Source organism: Myxine glutinosa, chromosome 4 (genome assembly GCF_964187855.1).
Source record: "Myxine glutinosa chromosome 4, kmMyxGlut1.1, whole genome shotgun sequence".
Taxonomy (NCBI): Eukaryota; Metazoa; Chordata; class Myxini; order Myxiniformes; family Myxinidae; genus Myxine; species Myxine glutinosa.
In genome coordinates, this window is record NC_136264.1 from 107,685,046 (window position 1) to 107,709,395 (window position 24,350).

The 24,350-nt window shown below is 40.2% G+C and overlaps 1 protein-coding gene across 1 annotated transcript in view; it reads right to left on the bottom strand.

Annotated features, from left to right (window-relative positions):
- LOC144891638 (uncharacterized) overlaps window positions 1-24,350 on the bottom strand; it is a 177,890-nt gene that overhangs the window by 65,565 nt on the left and 87,975 nt on the right. Inside the window, exons 5-6 of the mRNA XM_078775288.1 lie at window positions 3,324-3,466; window positions 3,229-3,232 (exon numbers count right to left, since the gene is read on the bottom strand). Coding sequence (XP_078631414.1) covers window positions 3,229-3,232; window positions 3,324-3,466 — 147 coding nt within the window. The remainder of the gene's footprint in view (window positions 1-3,228; window positions 3,233-3,323; window positions 3,467-24,350) is intronic.

The following is a 24,350-nucleotide window of genomic DNA, read 5'->3' on the forward strand; positions in this document are numbered from 1 at the left end:
CAGATCTGGGAAGCACTCATCAAGGGCATTCATATGAGGTATTACTCGATATGGTACCTACGATTTCAAAATTTGACCTTGGGGTCAATAATTTTCGACCTCCAGCGCTAACCATGAAGGTCAAGGCCGATCGCCACCAAAAACTAATCAGCTGAGCGCCGGACCATATACTAGATTCCCATGAAGTTTGGAGACGATCCGATCAAAGTTACTCAAAAAATTAGTGTTTCGTCGACCTCCATGATTGGCCGCAAAGTGACCTTGACCTTTGACCTTGACCTTCATAATTTTGTGTGCTAAAGGGTATCTCTAAAAGACTCTGATATGCGAACTTACAAGAGTTTCCAAAGGGAACTGTGCTCTACAGAGTGACCTAAACAATGCGAACTAAAGCAATACAATATACATGAAAAGTGCAGTTTTTTCGTCATAACGCCGTCAAATGACGTCACATTGTCAAACTAGTTATATGTTTGGAAAGCACTCAACAAGGGCTTCAATTTGAGGTACTACTCGATATGGTAACTGAAACTTGAAAATTTTACCTTTTGGTCAAAATTGAATGACCTTCAAAATGACCTTGAAGGTCAAGGCCGATCGACACCAAAAACTAATCAGCTGAGCGCCATACCACACCCTATATACCCACCAAGTTTGGAGATCATAAGATCAAAGTTACTCAAAAAATAAGGGTTTCGTAATTTGACCTTGGGGTCAATAATTTTCGACCTCCAGCGCTAACCATGAAGGTCAAGGCCGATCGCCACCAAAAACTAATCAGCTGAGCGCCGGACCATATACTAGATTCCCTTGAAGTTTGGAGACGATCCGATCAAAGTTACTCAAAAAATAAGGGTTTCGTTGACCTCCATGATTGACCGCAAAGTGACCTTGACCTTTGACCTTGACCTTCAAAATTTTGTGTGCTGAAGGGTATCTCTATAGGACTCTGATATGCGAAGTTACAGGAGTTTCCAATAATAACTGTGGTCTACAGAGTGATCTAAACGTGAAAGATTTTACCTTTTGGTCAAAATTGAATGACCTTCAAAATGACCTTGAAGGTCAAGGCCGATCGACACCAAAAACTAATCAACTGAGCGCCATACCACACCCTATATACCCACCAAGTTTGGAGATCATAAGATCAAAGTTACTCAAAAAATAAGGGTTTCGTAATTTGACCTTGGGGTCAATAATTTTCGACCTCCAGCGCTAACCATGAAGGTCAAGGCCGATCGCCACCAAAAACTAATCAGCTGAGCGCCGGACCATATAATAGATTCCCATGAAGTTTGGAGACGATCCGATCAAAGTTACTCAAAAAATAAGGGTTTCGTTGACCTCCATGATTGACCGCAAAGTGACCTTGACCTTTGACCTTGACCTTCAAGATTTTGTGTGCTGAAGGGTATCTCTATAGTACTCTGATATGCGAAGTTACAGGAGTTTCCAATAATAACTGTGGTCTACAGAGTGATCTAAACGTGAAAAAAAAATGATTAACCACAAACAAAAAAACAAAAAAACAAACATACAAGCTGACTGATACATCTTGCAAAAACTTCGTTTTGGCAAGATAATAAACATATGTCACCCACAGGGTGAACCGTATCTTGCCAAGTGACCTTGACCTTTGACCTTGACCTTCATAATTTTGTGTGCTAAAGGGTATCTCTAAAAGACTCTGATATGCGAACTTACAAGAGTTTCCAAAGGGAACTGTGCTCTACAGAGTGAACTAAACAATGCGAACTAAAGCAATACAATATACATGAAAAGTGCAGTTTTTTCGTCATAACGCCGTCAAATGACGTCACATTGTCAAACTAGTTATATGTTTGGAAAGCACTCAACAAGGGCTTCAATTTGAGGTACTACTCGATATGGTAACTGAAACTTGAAAATTTTACCTTTTGGTCAAAATTGAATGACCTTCAAAATGACCTTGAAGGTCAAGGCCGATCGACACCAAAAACTAATCAACTGAGCGCCATACCACACCCTATATACCCACCAAGTTTGGAGATCATAAGATCAAAGTTACTCAAAAAATAAGGGTTTCGTAATTTGACCTTGGGGTCAATAATTTTCGACCTCCAGCGCTAACCATGAAGGTCAAGGCCGATCGCCACCAAAAACTAATCAGCTGAGCGCCGGACCATATACTAGATTCCCATGAAGTTTGGAGACGATCCGATCAAAGTTACTCAAAAAATAAGGGTTTCGTTGACCTCCATGATTGACCGCAAAGTGACCTTGACCTTTGACCTTGACCTTCAAAATTTTGTGTGCTGAAGGGTATCTCTATAGGACTCTGATATGCGAAGTTACAGGAGTTTCCAATAATAACTGTGGTCTACAGAGTGATCTAAACGTGAAAAAAAAATGATTAACCACAAACAAAAAAACAAACAAAATGAACATATGTCACCCACAGGGTGAACCGTATCTTGCCATTTGACCTTGACCTTAATAATTTCGTATGGTGAATAGTATGTCTTCATGACCAACGCACATGAAATATTGAAAGATTTTGATGAGAACTGAGGAAATAATTTTTTCATGAAAATTCCGTTTTTTCGTCATGACGTCATCAAATGACGTCATAGCGTCAAACTGTTTACAGATCTGGGAAGCACTCATCAAGGGCATTCATATGAGGTATTACTCGATATGGTACCTACGATTTCAAAATTTGACCTTGGGGTCAATAATTTTCGACCTCCAGCGCTAACCATGAAGGTCAAGGCCGATCGCCACCAAAAACTAATCAGCTGAGCGCCGGACCATATACTAGATACCCACCAAGTTTGGAGACGATCCGATCAAAGTTACTCAAAAAATAAGGGTTTCGTTGACCTCCATGATTGACCGCAAAGTGACCTTGACCTTTGACCTTGACCTTCAAAATTTTGTGTGCTGAAGGGTATCTCTATAGGACTCTGATATGCGAAGTTACAGGAGTTTCCAATAATAACTGTGGTCTACAGAGTGATCTAAACGTGAAAAAAAAATAAAGTGTTAACGTGCTCGCATTGGAACAATTATGTCTTCGCTCAATGATATGCCAAGTTAATATGATGAAAATAATCTGCTCATGGATATATGTCCTAGTCAACTCGTGGTTTGTAATTCTTTGTAAATACGTCTGGCGCTCGTTGTCATAATATTACTTCGATAGGAAGTATGCCTCGAAATTCATGTATATAAAACAGAATTGTTTACTGTTCTGTAAATACGAATAACAGAATCATTCGTATACATGTACATGTCACCCTATCCTGCACTCTGAATATCACAAATCAAAAGACTGAGCTCACCAACGTCCGAGATTTGGCCGCGAATCTTGTGAATGTCGTTTGATATCAGGTCGGTATATTTGAAAATTTTCGATATATTTCCGACCTCAGCGCTAACCATGAACGTCAAGGCCGTTCGCCACCAAAAACTGATCAGCTGTGCACTAGACCATATACTACAATATTGTAAAGTTTCGAGCTGATTCGACTAACAATACTCCAAACATAAGGGTTTAGTTGACCTCCATGATTGGCCGCAAAGTGACCTTGACCTTTGACCTTGACCTTCATAATTTTGTGTGCTAAAGGGTATCTCTAAAAGACTCTGATATGCGAACTTACAAGAGTTTCCAAAGGGAACTGTGCTCTACAGAGTGACCTAAACAATGCGAACTAAAGCAATACAATATACATGAAAAGTGCAGTTTTTTCGTCATAACGCCGTCAAATGACGTCACATTGTCAAACTAGTTATATGTTTGGAAAGCACTCAACAAGGGCTTCAATTTGAGGTACTACTCGATATGGTAACTGAAACTTGAAAATTTTACCTTTTGGTCAAAATTGAATGACCTTCAAAATGACCTTGAAGGTCAAGGCCGATCGACACCAAAAACTAATCAGCTGAGCGCCATACCACACCCTATATACCCACCAAGTTTGGAGATCATAAGATCAAAGTTACTCAAAAAATAAGGGTTTCGTTGACCTCCATGATTGACCGCAAAGTGACATTGACCTTTGACCTTGACCTTCAAAATTTTGTGTGCTGAAGGGTATCTCTATAGGACTCTGATATGCGAAGTTACAGGAGTTTCCAATAATAACTGTGGTCTACAGAGTGATCTAAACGTGAAAAAAAAAATGATTAACCACAAACAAAAAAACAAACAAATGAACATATGTCACCCACAGGGTGAACCGTATCTTGCCATTTGACCTTGACCTTAATAATTTCGTATGGTGAATAGTATGTCTTCATGACCAACGCACATGAAATATTGAAAGATTTTGATGAGAACTGAGGAAATAATTTTTTCATGAAAATTCCGTTTTTTCGTCATGACGTCATCAAATGACGTCATAGCGTCAAACTGTTTACAGATCTGGGAAGCACTCATCAAGGGCATTCATATGAGGTATTACTCGATATGGTACCTACGATTTCAAAATTTGACCTTGGGGTCAATAATTTTCGACCTCCAGCGCTAACCATGAAGGTCAAGGCCGATCGCCACCAAAAACTAATCAGCTGAGCGCCGGACCATATACTAGATACCCACCAAGTTTGGAGACGATCCGATCAAAGTTACTCAAAAAATAAGGGTTTCGTTGACCTCCATGATTGACCGCAAAGTGACCTTGACCTTTGACCTTGACCTTCAAAATTTTGTGTGCTGAAGGGTATCTCTATAGGACTCCGATTTGCGAAGTTACAGGAGTTTCCAATAATAACTGTGGTCTACAGAGTGATCTAAACGTGAAAAAAAAATGATTAACCACAAACAAAAAAACAAAATAAAAACATATGTCACCCACAGGGTGAACCGTATCTTGCCAAAATGTGAACATGAGTGACTTGCTTCAGGTCACACTGAGGTGAACAGAACTGCTATCCACTAGAAGCGACTCTTTGAGGAATGTCTGCCCACGAGATATTGAAAGATTTTGATGAGAACTGAGGAAATAATTGTTTCATGAAAATTCCGTTTTTTCGTCATGACGTCATCAAATGACGTCATAGCGTCAAACTGTTTACAGATCTGGGAAGCACTCATCAAGGGCATTCATATGAGGTATTACTCGATATGGTACCTACGATTTCAAAATTTGACCTTGGGGTCAATAATTTTCGACCTCCAGCGCTAACCATGAAGGTCAAGGCCGATCGCCACCAAAAACTAATCAGCTGAGCGCCGGACCATATACTAGATTCCCATGAAGTTTGGAGACGATCCGATCAAAGTTACTCAAAAAATAAGGATTTCAACATTTGACCTTGGGGTCAATAATTTTCGACCTCCAGCGCTAACCATGAAGGTCAAGGCCGATCGCCACCAAAAACTAATCAGCTGAGCGCCGGACCATATACTAGATTCCCATGAAGTTTGGAGACGATCCGATCAAAGTTACTCAAAAAATAAGGGTTTCGTCGACCTCCATGATTGACCACAAAGTGACCTTGACCTTTGACCTTGACCTTCAAAATTTTGTGTGCTGAAGGGTATCTCTATAGGACTCTGATATGCGAAGTTACATGCGAAGATATGCGAAGATATGGTACCTACGATTTCAACATTTGACCTTGGGGTCAATAATTTTCGACCTCCAGCGCTAACCATGAAGGTCAAGGCCGATCGCCACCAAAAACTAATCAGCTGAGCGCCGGACCATATACTAGATTCCCATGAAGTTTGGAGACGATCCGATCAAAGTTACTCAAAAAATAAGGGTTTCAACATTTGACCTTGGGGTCAATAATTTTCGACCTCCAGCGCTAACCATGAAGGTCAAGGCCGATCGCCACCAAAAACTAATCAGCTGAGCGCCGGACCATATACTAGATTCCCATGAAGTTTGGAGACGATCCGATCAAAGTTACTCAAAAAATAAGGGTTTCGTCGACCTCCATGATTGACCACAAAGTGACCTTGACCTTTGACCTTGACCTTCAAAATTTTGTGTGCTGAAGGGTATCTCTATAGGACTCTGATATGCGAAGTTACAGGAGTTTCCAATAATAACTGTGGTCTACAGAGTGATCTAAACGTGGAAAAAAAATGATTAACCACAAACAAAAAAACAAAAAAACAAACAAAAAAACAAACAAAAAAACAAACATACAAGCTGACTAATACATCTTGCAAAAACTTCGTTTTGGCAAGATAATGAAGGTCAAGGCCGATCGCCACCAAAAACTAATCAGCTGAGCGCCGGACCATATACTAGATACCCACCAAGTTTGGAGACGATCCGATCAAAGTTACTCAAAAAATAAGGGTTTCGTTGACCTCCATGATTGACCGCAAAGTGACCTTGACCTTTGACCTTGGAAGGTCAAGGCCGATCGCCACCAAAAACTAATCAGCTGAGCGCGGGACCATATACTAGATACCCACCAAGTTTGGAGACGATCCGATCAAAGTTACTCAAAAAATAAGGGTTTCGTCGACCTCCATGATTGACCACAAAGTGACCTTGACCTTTGACCTTGACCTTCAAAATTTTGTGTGCTGAAGGGTATCTCTATAGGACTCTGATATGCGAAGTTACAGGAGTTTCCAATAATAACTGTGGTCTACAGAGTGATCTAAACGTGGAAAAAAAATGATTAACCACAAACAAAAAAACAAAAAAACAAACAAAAAAACAAACAAAAAAACAAACATACAAGCTGACTAATACATCTTGCAAAAACTTCGTTTTGGCAAGATAATGAACATATGTCACCCACAGGGTGAACCGTATCTTGCCATTTGACCTTGACCTTAATAATTTCGTATGGTGAATAGTATGTCTTCATGACCAACGCACATGAAATATTGAAAGATTTTGATGAGAACTGAGGAAATAATTTTTTCATGAAAATTCCGTTTTTTCGTCATGACGTCATCAAATGACGTCATAGCGTCAAACTGTTTACAGATCTGGGAAGCACTCATCAAGGGCATTCATATGAGGTATTACTCGATATGGTACCTACGATTTCAAAATTTGACCTTGGGGTCAATAATTTTCGACCTCCAGCGCTAACCATGAAGGTCAAGGCCGATCGCCACCAAAAACTAATCAGCTGAGCGCCGGACCATATACTAGATTCCCATGAAGTTTGGAGACGATCCGATCAAAGTTACTCAAAAAATTAGTGTTTCGTCGACCTCCATGATTGGCCGCAAAGTGACCTTGACCTTTGACCTTGACCTTCATAATTTTGTGTGCTAAAGGGTATCTCTAAAAGACTCTGATATGCGAACTTACAAGAGTTTGCAAAGGGAACTGTGCTCTACAGAGTGACCTAAACAATGCGAACTAAAGCAATACAATATACATGAAAAGTGCAGTTTTTTCGTCATAACGCCGTCAAATGACGTCACATTGTCAAACTAGTTATATGTTTGGAAAGCACTCAACAAGGGCTTCAATTTGAGGTACTACTCGATATGGTAACTGAAACTTGAAAATTTTACCTTTTGGTCAAAATTGAATGACCTTCAAAATGACCTTGAAGGTCAAGGCCGATCGACACCAAAAACTAATCAGCTGAGCGCCATACCACACCCTATATACCCACCAAGTTTGGAGATCATAAGATCAAAGTTACTCAAAAAATAAGGGTTTCGTAATTTGACCTTGGGGTCAATAATTTTCGACCTCCAGCGCTAACCATGAAGGTCAAGGCCGATCGCCACCAAAAACTAATCAGCTGAGCGCCGGACCATATACTAGATTCCCATGAAGTTTGGAGACGATCCGATCAAAGTTACTCAAAAAATAAGGGTTTCGTTGACCTCCATGATTGACCGCAAAGTGACCTTGACCTTTGACCTTGACCTTCAAAATTTTGTGTGCTGAAGGGTATCTCTATAGGACTCTGATATGCGAAGTTACAGGAGTTTCCAATAATAACTGTGGTCTACAGAGTGATCTAAACGTGAAAAATTTTACCTTTTGGTCAAAATTGAATGACCTTCAAAATGACCTTGAAGGTCAAGGCCGATCGACACCAAAAACTAATCAACTGAGCGCCATACCACACCCTATATACCCACCAAGTTTGGAGATCATAAGATCAAAGTTACTCAAAAAATAAGGGTTTCGTAATTTGACCTTGGGGTCAATAATTTTCGACCTCCAGCGCTAACCATGAAGGTCAAGGCCGATCGCCACCAAAAACTAATCAGCTGAGCGCCGGACCATATACTAGATTCCCATGAAGTTTGGAGACGATCCGATCAAAGTTACTCAAAAATTAAGGGTTTCGTTGACCTCCATGATTGACCGCAAAGTGACCTTGACCTTTGACCTTGACCTTCAAAATTTTGTGTGCTGAAGGGTATCTCTATAGGACTCTGATATGCGAAGTTACAGGAGTTTCCAATAATAACTGTGGTCTACAGAGTGATCTAAACGTGAAAAAAAAATGATTAACCACAAACAAAAAAACAAAAAAAAAATATGTCACCCACAGGGTGAACCGTATCTTGCCAAAATGTGAAAATTCCGTTTTTTCGTCATGACGTCATCAAATGACGTCATAGCGTCAAACTGTTTACAGATCTGGGAAGCACTCATCAAGGGCATTCATATGAGGTATTACTCGATATGGTACCTACGATTTCAAAATTTGACCTTGGGGTCAATAATTTTCGACCTCCAGCGCTAACCATGAAGGTCAAGGCCGATCGCCACCAAAAACTAATCAGCTGAGCGCCGGACCATATACTAGATTCCCATGAAGTTTGGAGACGATCCGATCAAAGTTACTCAAAAAATTAGTGTTTCGTCGACCTCCATGATTGACCACAAAGTGACCTTGACCTTTGACCTTGACCTTCAAAATTTTGTGTGCTGAAGGGTATCTCTATAGGACTCTGATATGCGAAGTTACAGGAGTTTCCAATAATAACTGTGGTCTACAGAGTGATCTAAACGTGAAAAAAAATGATTAACCACAAACAAAAAAATGAAAAGTGCAGTTTTTTCGTCATAACGCCGTCAAATGACGTCACATTGTCAAACTAGTTATATGTTTGGAAAGCACTCAACAAGGGCTTCAATTTGAGGTACTACTCGATATGGTAACTGAAACTTGAAAATTTTACCTTTTGGTCAAAATTGAATGACCTTCAAAATGACCTTGAAGGTCAAGGCCGATCGACACCAAAAACTAATCAACTGAGCGCCATACCACACCCTATATACCCACCAAGTTTGGAGATCATAAGATCAAAGTTACTCAAAAAATAAGGGTTTTGTTGACCTCCATGATTGACCGCAAAGTGACCTTGACCTTTGACATTGACCTTCAAAATTTTGTGTGCTGAAGGGTATCTCTATAGGACTCTGATATGCGAAGTTACAGGAGTTTCCAATAATAACTGTGGTCTACAGAGTGATCTAAACGTGAAAAAAAATGATTAACCACAAATAAAACATCACCCACAGGGTGAACCGTATCTTGCCAGGGTTTCGTTGACCTCCATGATTGACCGCAAAGTGACCTTGACCTTTGACCTTGACCTTAATAATTTCGTATGGTGAATAGTATGTCTTCATGACCAACGCACATGAAATATTGAAAGATTTTGATGAGAACTGAGGAAATAATTTTTTCATGAAAATTCCGTTTTTTCGTCATGACGTCATCAAATGACGTCATAGCGTCAAACTGTTTACAGATCTGGGAAGCACTCATCAAGGGCATTCATATGAGGTATTACTCGATATGGTACCTACGATTTCAAAATTTGACCTTGGGGTCAATAATTTTCGACCTCCAGCGCTAACCATGAAGGTCAAGGCCGATCGCCACCAAAAACTAATCAGCTGAGCGCCGGACCATATACTAGATTCCCATGAAGTTTGGAGACGATCCGATCAAAGTTACTCAAAAAATAAGGATTTCAACATTTGACCTTGGGGTCAATAATTTTCGACCTCCAGCGCTAACCATGAAGGTCAAGGCCGATCGCCACCAAAAACTAATCAGCTGAGCGCCGGACCATATACTAGATTCCCATGAAGTTTGGAGACGATCCGATCAAAGTTACTCAAAAAATAAGGGTTTCGTCGACCTCCATGATTGACCACAAAGTGACCTTGACCTTTGACCTTGACCTTCAAAATTTTGTGTGCTGAAGGGTATCTCTATAGGACTCTGATATGCGAAGTTACATGTGAAGATATGCGAAGATATGGTACCTACGATTTCAACATTTGACCTTGGGGTCAATAATTTTCGACCTCCAGCGCTAACCATGAAGGTCAAGGCCGATCGCCACCAAAAACTAATCAGCTGAGCGCCGGACCATATACTAGATTCCCATGAAGTTTGGAGACGATCCGATCAAAGTTACTCAAAAAATAAGGGTTTCAACATTTGACCTTGGGGTCAATAATTTTCGACCTCCAGCGCTAACCATGAAGGTCAAGGCCGATCGCCACCAAAAACTAATCAGCTGAGCGCCGGACCATATACTAGATTCCCATGAAGTTTGGAGACGATCCGATCAAAGTTACTCAAAAAATAAGGGTTTCGTCGACCTCCATGATTGACCACAAAGTGACCTTGACCTTTGACCTTGACCTTCAAAATTTTGTGTGCTGAAGGGTATCTCTATAGGACTCTGATATGCGAAGTTACAGGAGTTTCCAATAATAACTGTGGTCTACAGAGTGATCTAAACGTGAAAAAAAATGATTAACCACAAACAAAAAAACAAAAAAACAAACAAAAAAACAAACAAAAAAACAAACATACAAGCTGACTAATACATCTTGCAAAAACTTCGTTTTGGCAAGATAACAAACAAAAAAACAAACATACAAGCTGACTAATACATCTTGCAAAAATTACTTCGTTTTGGCAAGATAATGAACATATGTCACCCACAGGGTGAACCGTATCTTGCCATTTGACCTTGACCTTAATAATTTCGTATGGTGAATAGTATGTCTTCATGACCAACGCACATGAAATATTGAAAGATTTTGATGAGAACTGAGGAAATAATTTTTTCATGAAAATTCCGTTTTTTCGTCATGACGTCATCAAATGACGTCATAGCGTCAAACTGTTTACAGATCTGGGAAGCACTCATCAAGGGCATTCATATGAGGTATTACTCGATATGGTACCTACGATTTCAAAATTTGACCTTGGGGTCAATAATTTTCGACCTCCAGCGCTAACCATGAAGGTCAAGGCCGATCGCCACCAAAAACTAATCAGCTGAGCGCCGGACCATATACTAGATTCCCATGAAGTTTGGAGACGATCCGATCAAAGTTACTCAAAAAATTAGTGTTTCGTCGACCTCCATGATTGGCCGCAAAGTGACCTTGACCTTTGACCTTGACCTTCATAATTTTGTGTGCTAAAGGGTATCTCTAAAAGACTCTGATATGCGAACTTACAAGAGTTTCCAAAGGGAACTGTGCTCTACAGAGTGACCTAAACAATGCGAACTAAAGCAATACAATATACATGAAAAGTGCAGTTTTTTCGTCATAACGCCGTCAAATGACGTCACATTGTCAAACTAGTTATATGTTTGGAAAGCACTCAACAAGGGCTTCAATTTGAGGTACTACTCGATATGGTAACTGAAACTTGAAAATTTTACCTTTTGGTCAAAATTGAATGACCTTCAAAATGACCTTGAAGGTCAAGGCCGATCGACACCAAAAACTAATCAGCTGAGCGCCATACCACACCCTATATACCCACCAAGTTTGGAGATCATAAGATCAAAGTTACTCAAAAAATAAGGGTTTCGTAATTTGACCTTGGGGTCAATAATTTTCGACCTCCAGCGCTAACCATGAAGGTCAAGGCCGATCGCCACCAAAAACTAATCAGCTGAGCGCCGGACCATATACTAGATTCCCATGAAGTTTGGAGACGATCCGATCAAAGTTACTCAAAAAATAAGGGTTTCGTTGACCTCCATGATTGACCGCAAAGTGACCTTGACCTTTGACCTTGACCTTCAAAATGTTGTGTGCTGAAGGGTATCTCTATAGGACTCTGATATGCGAAGTTACAGGAGTTTCCAATAATAACTGTGGTCTACAGAGTGATCTAAACGTGAAAAATTTTACCTTTTGGTCAAAATTGAATGACCTTCAAAATGACCTTGAAGGTCAAGGCCGATCGACACCAAAAACTAATCAACTGAGCGCCATACCACACCCTATATACCCACCAAGTTTGGAGATCATAAGATCAAAGTTACTCAAAAAATAAGGGTTTCGTAATTTGACCTTGGGGTCAATAATTTTCGACCTCCAGCGCTAACCATGAAGGTCAAGGCCGATCGCCACCAAAAACTAATCAGCTGAGCGCCGGACCATATACTAGATTCCCATGAAGTTTGGAGACGATCCGATCAAAGTTACTCAAAAAATAAGGGTTTCGTTGACCTCCATGATTGACCGCAAAGTGACCTTGACCTTTGACCTTGACCTTCAAAATTTTGTGTGCTGAAGGGTATCTCTATAGGACTCTGATATGCGAAGTTACAGGAGTTTCCAATAATAACTGTGGTCTACAGAGTGATCTAAACGTGAAAAAAAAAAGATTAACCACAAACAAAAAAACAAAAAAATAAACCTATGTCACCCACAGGGTGAACCGTATCTTGCCAAAATGTGAACATGAGTGACTTGCTTCAGGTCACACTGAGGTGAACAGAACTGCTATCCACTAGAAGCGACTCTTTGAGGAATGTCTGCCCACGAGATATTGAAAGATTTTGATGAGAACTGAGGAAATAATTTTTTCATGAAAATTCCGTTTTTTCGTCATGACGTCATCAAATGACGTCATAGCGTCAAACTGTTTACAGATCTGGGAAGCACTCATCAAGGGCATTCATATGAGGTATTACTCGATATGGTACCTACAATTTCAAAATTTGACCTTGGGGTCAATAATTTTCGACCTCCAGCGCTAACCATGAAGGTCAAGGCCGATCGCCACCAAAAACTAATCAGCTGAGCGCCAGACCATATACTAGATTCCCATGAAGTTTGGAGACGATCCGATCAAAGTTACTCAAAAAATAACGATTTCAACATTTGACCTTGGGGTCAATAATTTTCGACCTCCAGCGCTAACCATGAAGGTCAAGGCCGATCGCCACCAAAAACTAATCAGCTGAGCGCCGGACCATATACTAGATTCCCATGAAGTTTGGAGACGATCCGATCAAAGTTACTCAAAAAATAAGGGTTTCGTCGACCTCCATGATTGACCACAAAGTGACCTTGACCTTTGACCTTGACCTTCAAAATTTTGTGTGCTGAAGGGTATCTCTATAGGACTCTGATATGCGAAGTTACAGGAGTTTCCAATAATAACTGTGGTCTACAGAGTGATCTGAAGGTCAAGGTCAAAGGTCAAGGTCGACCTCCAGCGCTAACCATGAAGGTCAAGGCCGATCGCCACAAAAAACTAATCAGCTGAGCGCCGGACCATATACTAGATTCCCATGAAGTTTGGAGACGATCCGATCAAAGTTACTCAAAAAATAACGATTTCAACATTTGACCTTGGGGTCAATAATTTTCGACCTCCAGCGCTAACCATGAAGGTCAAGGCCGATCGCCACCAAAAACTAATCAGCTGAGCGCCGGACCATATACTAGATTCCCATGAAGTTTGGAGACGATCCGATCAAAGTTACTCAAAAAATAAGGGTTTCGTCGACCTCCATGATTGACCACAAAGTGACCTTGACCTTTGACCTTGACCTTCAAAATTTTGGGTGCTGAAGGGTATCTCTATAGGACTCTGATATGCGAAGTTACAGGAGTTTCCAATAATAACTGTGGTCTACAGAGTGATCTAAACGTGGAAAAAAAATGATTAACCACAAACAAAAAAACAAAAACAAAAACAAACAAAAAAACAAACATACAAGCTGACTAATACATCTTGCAAAAACTTCGTTTTGGCAAGATAACAAACATACAAGCTGACTGATACATCTTGCAAAAACTTCGTTTTGGCAAGATAATAAACATATGTCACCCACAGGGTGAACCGTATCTTGCCAAGTGACCTTGACCTTTGACCTTGACCTTCATAATTTTGTGTGCTAAAGGGTATCTCTAAAAGACTCTGATATGCGAACTTACAAGAGTTTCCAAAGGGAACTGTGCTCTACAGAGTGAACTAAACAATGCGAACTAAAGCAATACAATATACATGAAAAGTGCAGTTTTTTCGTCATAACGCCGTCAAATGACGTCACATTGTCAAACTAGTTATATGTTTGGAAAGCACTCAACAAGGGCTTCAATTTGAGGTACTACTCGATATGGTAACTGAAACTTGAAAATTTTACCTTTTGGTCAAAATTGAATGACCTTCAAAATGACCTTGAAGGTCAAGGCCGATCGACACCAAAAACTAATCAACTGAGCGCCATACCACACCCTATATATCCACCAAGTTTGGAGATCATAAGATCAAAGTTACTCAAAAAATAAGGGTTTCGTAATTTGACCTTGGGGTCAATAATTTTCGACCTCCAGCGCTAACCATGAAGGTCAAGGCCGATCGCCACCAAAAACTAATCAGCTGAGCGCCGGACCATATACTAGATTCCCATGAAGTTTGGAGACGATCCGATCAAAGTTACTCAAAAAATAAGGGTTTCGTTGACCTCCATGATTGACCGCAAAGTGACCTTGACCTTTGACCTTGACCTTCAAAATTTTGTGTGCTGAAGGGTATCTCTATAGGACTCTGATATGCGAAGTTACAGGAGTTTCCAATAATAACTGTGGTCTACAGAGTGATCTAAACGTGAAAAAAAAATGATTAACCACAAACAAAAAAACAAACAAAATGAACATATGTCACCCACAGGGTGAACCGTATCTTGCCATTTGACCTTGACCTTAATAATTTCGTATGGTGAATAGTATGTCTTCATGACCAACGCACATGAAATATTGAAAGATTTTGATGAGAACTGAGGAAATAATTTTTTCATGAAAATTCCGTTTTTTCGTCATGACGTCATCAAATGACGTCATAGCGTCAAACTGTTTACAGATCTGGGAAGCACTCATCAAGGGCATTCATATGAGGTATTACTCGATATGGTACCTACGATTTCAAAATTTGACCTTGGGGTCAATAATTTTCGACCTCCAGCGCTAACCATGAAGGTCAAGGCCGATCGCCACCAAAAACTAATCAGCTGAGCGCCGGACCATATACTAGATACCCACCAAGTTTGGAGACGATCCGATCAAAGTTACTCAAAAAATAAGGGTTTCGTTGACCTCCATGATTGACCGCAAAGTGACCTTGACCTTTGACCTTGACCTTCAAAATTTTGTGTGCTGAAGGGTATCTCTATAGGACTCTGATATGCGAAGTTACAGGAGTTTCCAATAATAACTGTGGTCTACAGAGTGATCTAAACGTGAAAAAAAAATGATTAACCACAAACAAAAAAACAAAATGAAGGTCAAGGCCGATCGCTACCAAAAACTAATCAGCTGAGCGCCGGACCATATACTAGATACCCACCAAGTTTGGAGACGATCCGATCAAAGTTACTAAAAAAATAAGGGTTTCGTTGACCTCCATGATTGACCGCAAAGTGACCTTGACCTTTGACCTTGGAAGGTCAAGGCCGATCGCCACCAAAAACTAATCAGCTGAGCGCGGGACCATATACTAGATACCCACCAGGTTTGGAGACGATCCGATCAAAGTTACTCAAAAAATAAGGGTTTCGTCGACCTCCATGATTGACCACAAAGTGACCTTGACCTTTGACCTTGACCTTCAAAATTTTGTGTGCTGAAGGGTATCTCTATAGGACTCTGATATGCGAAGTTACAGGAGTTTCCAATAATAACTGTGGTCTACAGAGTGATCTAAACGTGAAAAAAAATGATTAACCACAAACAAAAAAATGAAAAGTGCAGTTTTTTCGTCATAACGCCGTCAAATGACGTCACATTGTCAAACTAGTTATATGTTTGGAAAGCACTCAACAAGGGCTTCAATTTGAGGTACTACTCGATATGGTAACTGAAACTTGAAAATTTTACCTTTTGGTCAAAATTGAATGACCTTCAAAATGACCTTGAAGGTCAAGGCCGATCGACACCAAAAACTAATCAACTGAGCGCCATACCACACCCTATATACCCACCAAGTTTGGAGATCATAAGATCAAAGTTACTCAAAAAATAAGGGTTTTGTTGACCTCCATGATTGACCGCAAAGTGACCTTGACCTTTGACATTGACCTTCAAAATTTTGTGTGCTGAAGGGTATCTCTATAGGACTCTGATATGCGAAGTTACAGGAGTTTCCAATAATAACTGTGGTCTACAGAGTGATCTAAACGTGAAAAAAAATGATTAACCACAAATAAAACATCACCCACAGGGTGAACCGTATCTTGCCAGGGTTTCGTTGACCTCCATGATTGACCGCAAAGTGACCTTGACCTTTGACCTTGACCTTAATAATTTCGTATGGTGAATAGTATGTCTTCATGACCAACGCACATGAAATATTGAAAGATTTTGATGAGAACTGAGGAAATAATTTTTTCATGAAAATTCCGTTTTTTCGTCATGACGTCATCAAATGACGTCATAGCGTCAAACTGTTTACAGATCTGGGAAGCACTCATCAAGGGCATTCATATGAGGTATTACTCGATATGGTACCTACGATTTCAAAATTTGACCTTGGGGTCAATAATTTTCGACCTCCAGCGCTAACCATGAAGGTCAAGGCCGATCGCCACCAAAAACTAATCAGCTGAGCGCCGGACCATATACTAGATTCCCATGAAGTTTGGAGACGATCCGATCAAAGTTACTCAAAAAATAAGGATTTCAACATTTGACCTTGGGGTCAATAATTTTCGACCTCCAGCGCTAACCATGAAGGTCAAGGCCGATCGCCACCAAAAACTAATCAGCTGAGCGCCGGACCATATACTAGATTCCCATGAAGTTTGGAGACGATCCGATCAAAGTTACTCAAAAAATAAGGGTTTCGTCGACCTCCATGATTGACCACAAAGTGACCTTGACCTTTGACCTTGACCTTCAAAATTTTGTGTGCTGAAGGGTATCTCTATAGGACTCTGATATGCGAAGTTACATGTGAAGATATGCGAAGATATGGTACCTACGATTTCAACATTTGACCTTGGGGTCAATAATTTTCGACCTCCAGCGCTAACCATGAAGGTCAAGGCCGATCGCCACCAAAAACTAATCAGCTGAGCGCCGGACCATATACTAGATTCCCATGAAGTTTGGAGACGATCCGATCAAAGTTACTCAAAAAATAAGGGTTTCAACATTTGACCTTGGGGTCAATAATTTTCGACCTCCAGCGCTAACCATGAAGGTCAAGGCCGATCGCCACCAAAAACTAATCAGCTGAGCGCCGGACCATATACTAGATTCCCATGAAGTTTGGAGACGATCCGATCAAAGTTACTCAAAAAATAAGGGTTTCGTCGACCTCCATGATTGACCACAAAGTGACCTTGACCTTTGACCTTGACCTTCAAAATTTTGTGTGCTGAAGGGTATCTCTATAGGACTCTGATATGCGAAGTTACAGGAGTTTCCAATAATAACTGTGGTCTACAGAGTGATCTAAACGTGAAAAAAAATGATTAACCACAAACAAAAAAACAAAAAAACAAACAAAAAAACAAACAAAAAAACAAACATACAAGCTGACTAATACATCTTGCAAAAACTTCGTTTTGGCAAGATAACAAACAAAAAAACAAACATACAAGCTGACTAATACATCTTGCAAAAATTACTTCGTTTTGGCAAGATAATGAACATATGTCACCCACAGGGTGAACCGTATCTTGCCATTTGACCTTGACCTTAATAATTTCGTATGGTGAATAGTATGTCTTCATGACCAACGCACATGAAATATTGAAAGATTTTGATGAGAACTGAGGAAATAATTTTTTCATGAAAATTCCGTTTTTTCGTCATGACGTCATCAAATGACGTCATAGCGTCAAACTGTTTACAGATCTGGGAAGCACTCATCAAGGGCATTCATATGAGGTATTACTCGATATGGTACCTACGATTTCAAAATTTGACCTTGGGGTCAATAATTTTCGACCTCCAGCGCTAACCATGAAGGTCAAGGCCGATCGCCACCAAAAACTAATCAGCTGAGCGCCGGACCATATACTAGATTCCCATGAAGTTTGGAGACGATCCGATCAAAGTTACTCAAAAAATTAGTGTTTCGTCGACCTCCATGATTGGCCGCAAAGTGACCTTGACCTTTGACCTTGACCTTCATAATTTTGTGTGCTAAAGGGTATCTCTAAAAGACTCTGATATGCGAACTTACAAGAGTTTCCAAAGGGAACTGTGCTCTACAGAGTGACCTAAACAATGCGAACTAAAGCAATACAATATACATGAAAAGTGCAGTTTTTTCGTCATAACGCCGTCAAATGACGTCACATTGTCAAACTAGTTATATGTTTGGAAAGCACTCAACAAGGGCTTCAATTTGAGGTACTACTCGATATGGTAACTGAAACTTGAAAATTTTACCTTTTGGTCAAAATTGAATGACCTTCAAAATGACCTTGAAGGTCAAGGCCGATCGACACCAAAAACTAATCAGCTGAGCGCCATACCACACCCTATATACCCACCAAGTTTGGAGATCATAAGATCAAAGTTACTCAAAAAATAAGGGTTTCGTAATTTGACCTTGGGGTCAATAATTTTCGACCTCCAGCGCTAACCATGAAGGTCAAGGCCGATCGCCACCAAAAACTAATCAGCTGAGCGCCGGACCATATACTAGATTCCCATGAAGTTTGGAGACGATCCGATCAAAGTTACTCAAAAAATAAGGGTTTCGTTGACCTCCATGATTGACCGCAAAGTGACCTTGACCTTTGACCTTGACCTTCAAAATGTTGTGTGCTGAAGGGTATCTCTATAGGACTCTGATATGCGAAGTTACAGGAGTTTCCAATAATAACTGTGGTCTACAGAGTGATCTAAACGTGAAAAATTTTACCTTTTGGTCAAAATTGAATGACCTTCAAAATGACCTTGAAGGTCAAGGCCGATCGACACCAAAAACTAACCAACTGAGCGCCATACCACACCCTATATACCCACCAAGTTTGGAGATCATAAGATCAAAGTTACTCAAAAAATAAGGGTTTCGTAATTTGACCTTGGGGTCAATAATTTTCGACCTCCAGCGCTAACCATGAAGGTCAAGGCCGATCGCCACCAAAAACTAATCAGCTGAGCGCCGGACCATATACTAGATTCCCATGAAGTTTGGAGACGATCCGATCAAAGTTACTCAAAAAATAAGGGTTTCGTTGACCTCCATGATTGACCGCAAAGTGACCTTGACCTTTGACCTTGACCTTCAAAATTTTGTGTGCTGAAGGGTATCTCTATAGGACTCTGATATGCGAAGTTACAGGAGTTTCCAATAATAACTGTGGTCTACAGAGTGATCTAAACGTGAAAAAAAAAAGATTAACCACAAACAAAAAAACAAAAAAATAAACCTATGTCACCCACAGGGTGAACCGTATCTTGCCAAAATGTGAACATGAGTGACTTGCTTCAGGTCACACTGAGGTGAACAGAACTGCTATCCACTAGAAGCGACTCTTTGAGGAATGTCTGCCCACGAGATATTGAAAGATTTTGATGAGAACTGAGGAAATAATTTTTTCATGAAAATTCCGTTTTTTCGTCATGACGTCATCAAATGACGTCATAGCGTCAAACTGTTTACAGATCTGGGAAGCACTCATCAAGGGCATTCATATGAGGTATTACTCGATATGGTACCTACAATTTCAAAATTTGACCTTGGGGTCAATAATTTTCGACCTCCAGCGCTAACCATGAAGGTCAAGGCCGATCGCCACCAAAAACTAATCAGCTGAGCGACAGACCATATACTAGATTCCCATGAAGTTTGGAGACGATCCGATCAAAGTTACTCAAAAAATAACGATTTCAACATTTGACCTTGGGGTCAATAATTTTCGACCTCCAGCGCTAACCATGAAGGTCAAGGCCGATCGCCACCAAAAACTAATCAGCTGAGCGCCGGACCATATACTAGATTCCCATGAAGTTTGGAGACGATCCGATCAAAGTTACTCAAAAAATAAGGGTTTCGTCGACCTCCATGATTGACCACAAAGTGACCTTGACCTTTGACCTTGACCTTCAAAATTTTGTGTGCTGAAGGGTATCTCTATAGGACTCTGATATGCGAAGTTACAGGAGTTTCCAATAATAACTGTGGTCTACAGAGTGATCTGAAGGTCAAGGTCAAAGGTCAAGGTCGACCTCCAGCGCTAACCATGAAGGTCAAGGCCGATCGCCACAAAAAACTAATCAGCTGAGCGCCGGACCATATACTAGATTCCCATGAAGTTTGGAGACGATCCGATCAAAGTTACTCAAAAAATAACGATTTCAACATTTGACCTTGGGGTCAATAATTTTCGACCTCCAGCGCTAACCATGAAGGTCAAGGCCGATCGCCACCAAAAACTAATCAGCTGAGCGCCGGACCATATACTAGATTCCCATGAAGTTTGGAGACGATCCGATCAAAGTTACTCAAAAAATAAGGGTTTCGTCGACCTCCATGATTGACCACAAAGTGACCTTGACCTTTGACCTTGACCTTCAAAATTTTGGGTGCTGAAGGGTATCTCTATAGGACTCTGATATGCGAAGTTACAGGAGTTTCCAATAATAACTGTGGTCTACAGAGTGATCTAAACGTGGAAAAAAAATGATTAACCACAAACAAAAAAACAAAAACAAAAACAAACAAAAAAACAAACATACAAGCTGACTAATACATCTTGCAAAAACTTCGTTTTGGCAAGATAACAAACATACAAGCTGACTGATACATCTTGCAAAAACTTCGTTTTGGCAAGATAATAAACATATGTCACCCACAGGGTGAACCGTATCTTGCCAAGTGACCTTGACCTTTGACCTTGACCTTCATAATTTTGTGTGCTAAAGGGTATCTCTAAAAGACTCTGATATGCGAACTTACAAGAGTTTCCAAAGGGAACTGTGCTCTACAGAGTGAACTAAACAATGCGAACTAAAGCAATACAATATACATGAAAAGTGCAGTTTTTTCGTCATAACGCCGTCAAATGACGTCACATTGTCAAACTAGTTATATGTTTGGAAAGCACTCAACAAGGGCTTCAATTTGAGGTACTACTCGATATGGTAACTGAAACTTGAAAATTTTACTTTTTGGTCAAAATTGAATGACCTTCAAAATGACCTTGAAGGTCAAGGCCGATCGACACCAAAAACTAATCAACTGAGCGCCATACCACACCCTATATATCCACCAAGTTTGGAGATCATAAGATCAAAGTTACTCAAAAAATAAGGGTTTCGTAATTTGACCTTGGGGTCAATAATTTTCGACCTCCAGCGCTAACCATGAAGGTCAAGGCCGATCGCCACCAAAAACTAATCAGCTGAGCGCCGGACCATATACTAGATTCCCATGAAGTTTGGAGACGATCCGATCAAAGTTACTCAAAAAATAAGGGTTTCGTTGACCTCCATGATTGACCGCAAAGTGACCTTGACCTTTGACCTTGACCTTCAAAATTTTGTGTGCTGAAGGGTATCTCTATAGGACTCTGATATGCGAAGTTACAGGAGTTTCCAATAATAACTGTGGTCTACAGAGTGATCTAAACGTGAAAAAAAAATGATTAACCACAAACAAAAAAACAAACAAAATGAACATATGTCACCCACAGGGTGAACCGTATCTTGCCATTTGACCTTGACCTTAATAATTTCGTATGGTGAATAGTATGTCTTCATGACCAACGCACATGAAATATTGAAAGATTTTGATGAGAACTGAGGAAATAATTTTTTCATGAAAATTCCGTTTTTTCGTCATGACGTCATCAAATGACGTCATAGCGTCAAACTGTTTACAGATCTGGGAAGCACTCATCAAGGGCATTCATATGAGGTATTACTCGATATGGTACCTACGATTTCAAAATTTGACCTTGGGGTCAATAATTTTCGACCTCCAGCGCTAACCATGAAGGTCAAGGCCGATCGCCACCAAAAACTAATCAGCTGAGCGCCGGACCATATACTAGATACCCACCAAGTTTGGAGACGATCCGATCAAAGTTACTCAAAAAATAAGGGTTTCGTTGACCTCCATGATTGACCGCAAAGTGACCTTGACCTTTGACCTTGACCTTCAAAATTTTGTGTGCTGAAGGGTATCTCTATAGGACTCTGATATGCGAAGTTACAGGAGTTTCCAATAATAACTGTGGTCTACAGAGTGATCTAAACGTGAAAAAAAAATGATTAACCACAAACAAAAAAACAAAATGAAGGTCAAGGCCGATCGCCACCAAAAACTAATCAGCTGAGCGCCGGACCATATACTAGATACCCACCAAGTTTGGAGACGATCCGATCAAAGTTACTAAAAAAATAAGGGTTTCGTTGACCTCCATGATTGACCGCAAAGTGACCTTGACCTTTGACCTTGGAAGGTCAAGGCCGATCGCCACCAAAAACTAATCAGCTGAGCGCGGGACCATATACTAGATACCCACCAGGTTTGGAGACGATCCGATCAAAGTTACTCAAAAAATAAGGGTTTCGTCGACCTCCATGATTGACCACAAAGTGACCTTGACCTTTGACCTTGACCTTCAAAATTTTGTGTGCTGAAGGGTATCTCTATAGGACTCTGATATGCGAAGTTACAGGAGTTTCCAATAATAACTGTGGTCTACAGAGTGATCTAAACGTGGGAAAAAAATGATTAACCACAAACAAAAAAACAAAAAAACAAACAAAAAAACAAACAAAAAAATGAACATATGTCACCCACAGGGTGAACCGTATCTTGCCATTTGACCTTGACCTTAATAATTTCGTATGGTGAATAGTATGTCTTCATGACCAACGCAAATGAAATATTGAAAGATTTTGATGAGAACTGAGGAAATAATTTTTTCATGAAAATTCCGTTTTTTCGTCATGACGTCATCAAATGACGTCATAGCGTCAAACTGTTTACAGATCTGGGAAGCACTCATCAAGGGCATTCATATGAGGTATTACTCGATATGGTACCTACGATTTCAAAATTTGACCTTGGGGTCAATAATTTTCGACCTCCAGCGCTAACCATGAAGGTCAAGGCCGATCGCCACCAAAAACTAATCAGCTGAGCGCCGGACCATATACTAGATTCCCATGAAGTTTGGAGACGATCCGATCAAAGTTACTCAAAAAATAAGGGTTTCGTTGACCTCCATGATTGACCGCAAAGTGACCTTGACCTTTGACCTTGACCTTCAAAATTTTGTGTGCTGAAGGGTATCTCTATAGGACTCTGATATGCGAAGTTACAGGAGTTTCCAATAATAACTGTGGTCTACAGAGTGACCTAAACAATGCGAACTAAAGCAATACAATATACATGAAAAGTGCAGTTTTTTCGTCATAACGCCGTCAAATGACGTCACATTGTCAAACTAGTTATATGTTTGGAAAGCACTCAACAAGGGCTTCAATTTGAGGTACTACTCGATATGGTAACTGAAACTTGAAAATTTTACCTTTTGGTCAAAATTGAATGACCTTCAAAATGACCTTGAAGGTCAAGGCCGATCGACACCAAAAACTAATCAACTGAGCGCCATACCACACCCTATATACCCACCAAGTTTGGAGATCATAAGATCAAAGTTACTCAAAAAATAAGGGTTTCGTTGACCTCCATGATTGACCGCAAAGTGACCTTGACCTTTGACCTTGACCTTAATAATTTCGTATGGTGAATAGTATGTCTTCATGACCAACGCACATGAAATATTGAAAGATTTTGATGAGAACTGAGGAAATAATTTTTTCATGAAAATTCCGTTTTTTCGTCATGACGTCATCAAATGACGTCATAGCGTCAAACTGTTTACAGATCTGGGAAGCACTCATCAAGGGAATTCATATGAGGTATTACTCGATATGGTACCTACGATTTCAAAATTTGACCTTGGGGTCAATAATTTTCGACCTCCAGCGCTAACCATGAAGGTCAAGGCCGATCGCCACCAAAAACTAATCAGCTGAGCACCGGACCATATACTAGATTCCCATGAAGTTTGGAGACGATCCGATCAAAGTTACTCAAAAAATAAGGATTTCAACATTTGACCTTGGGGTCAATAATTTTCGACATCC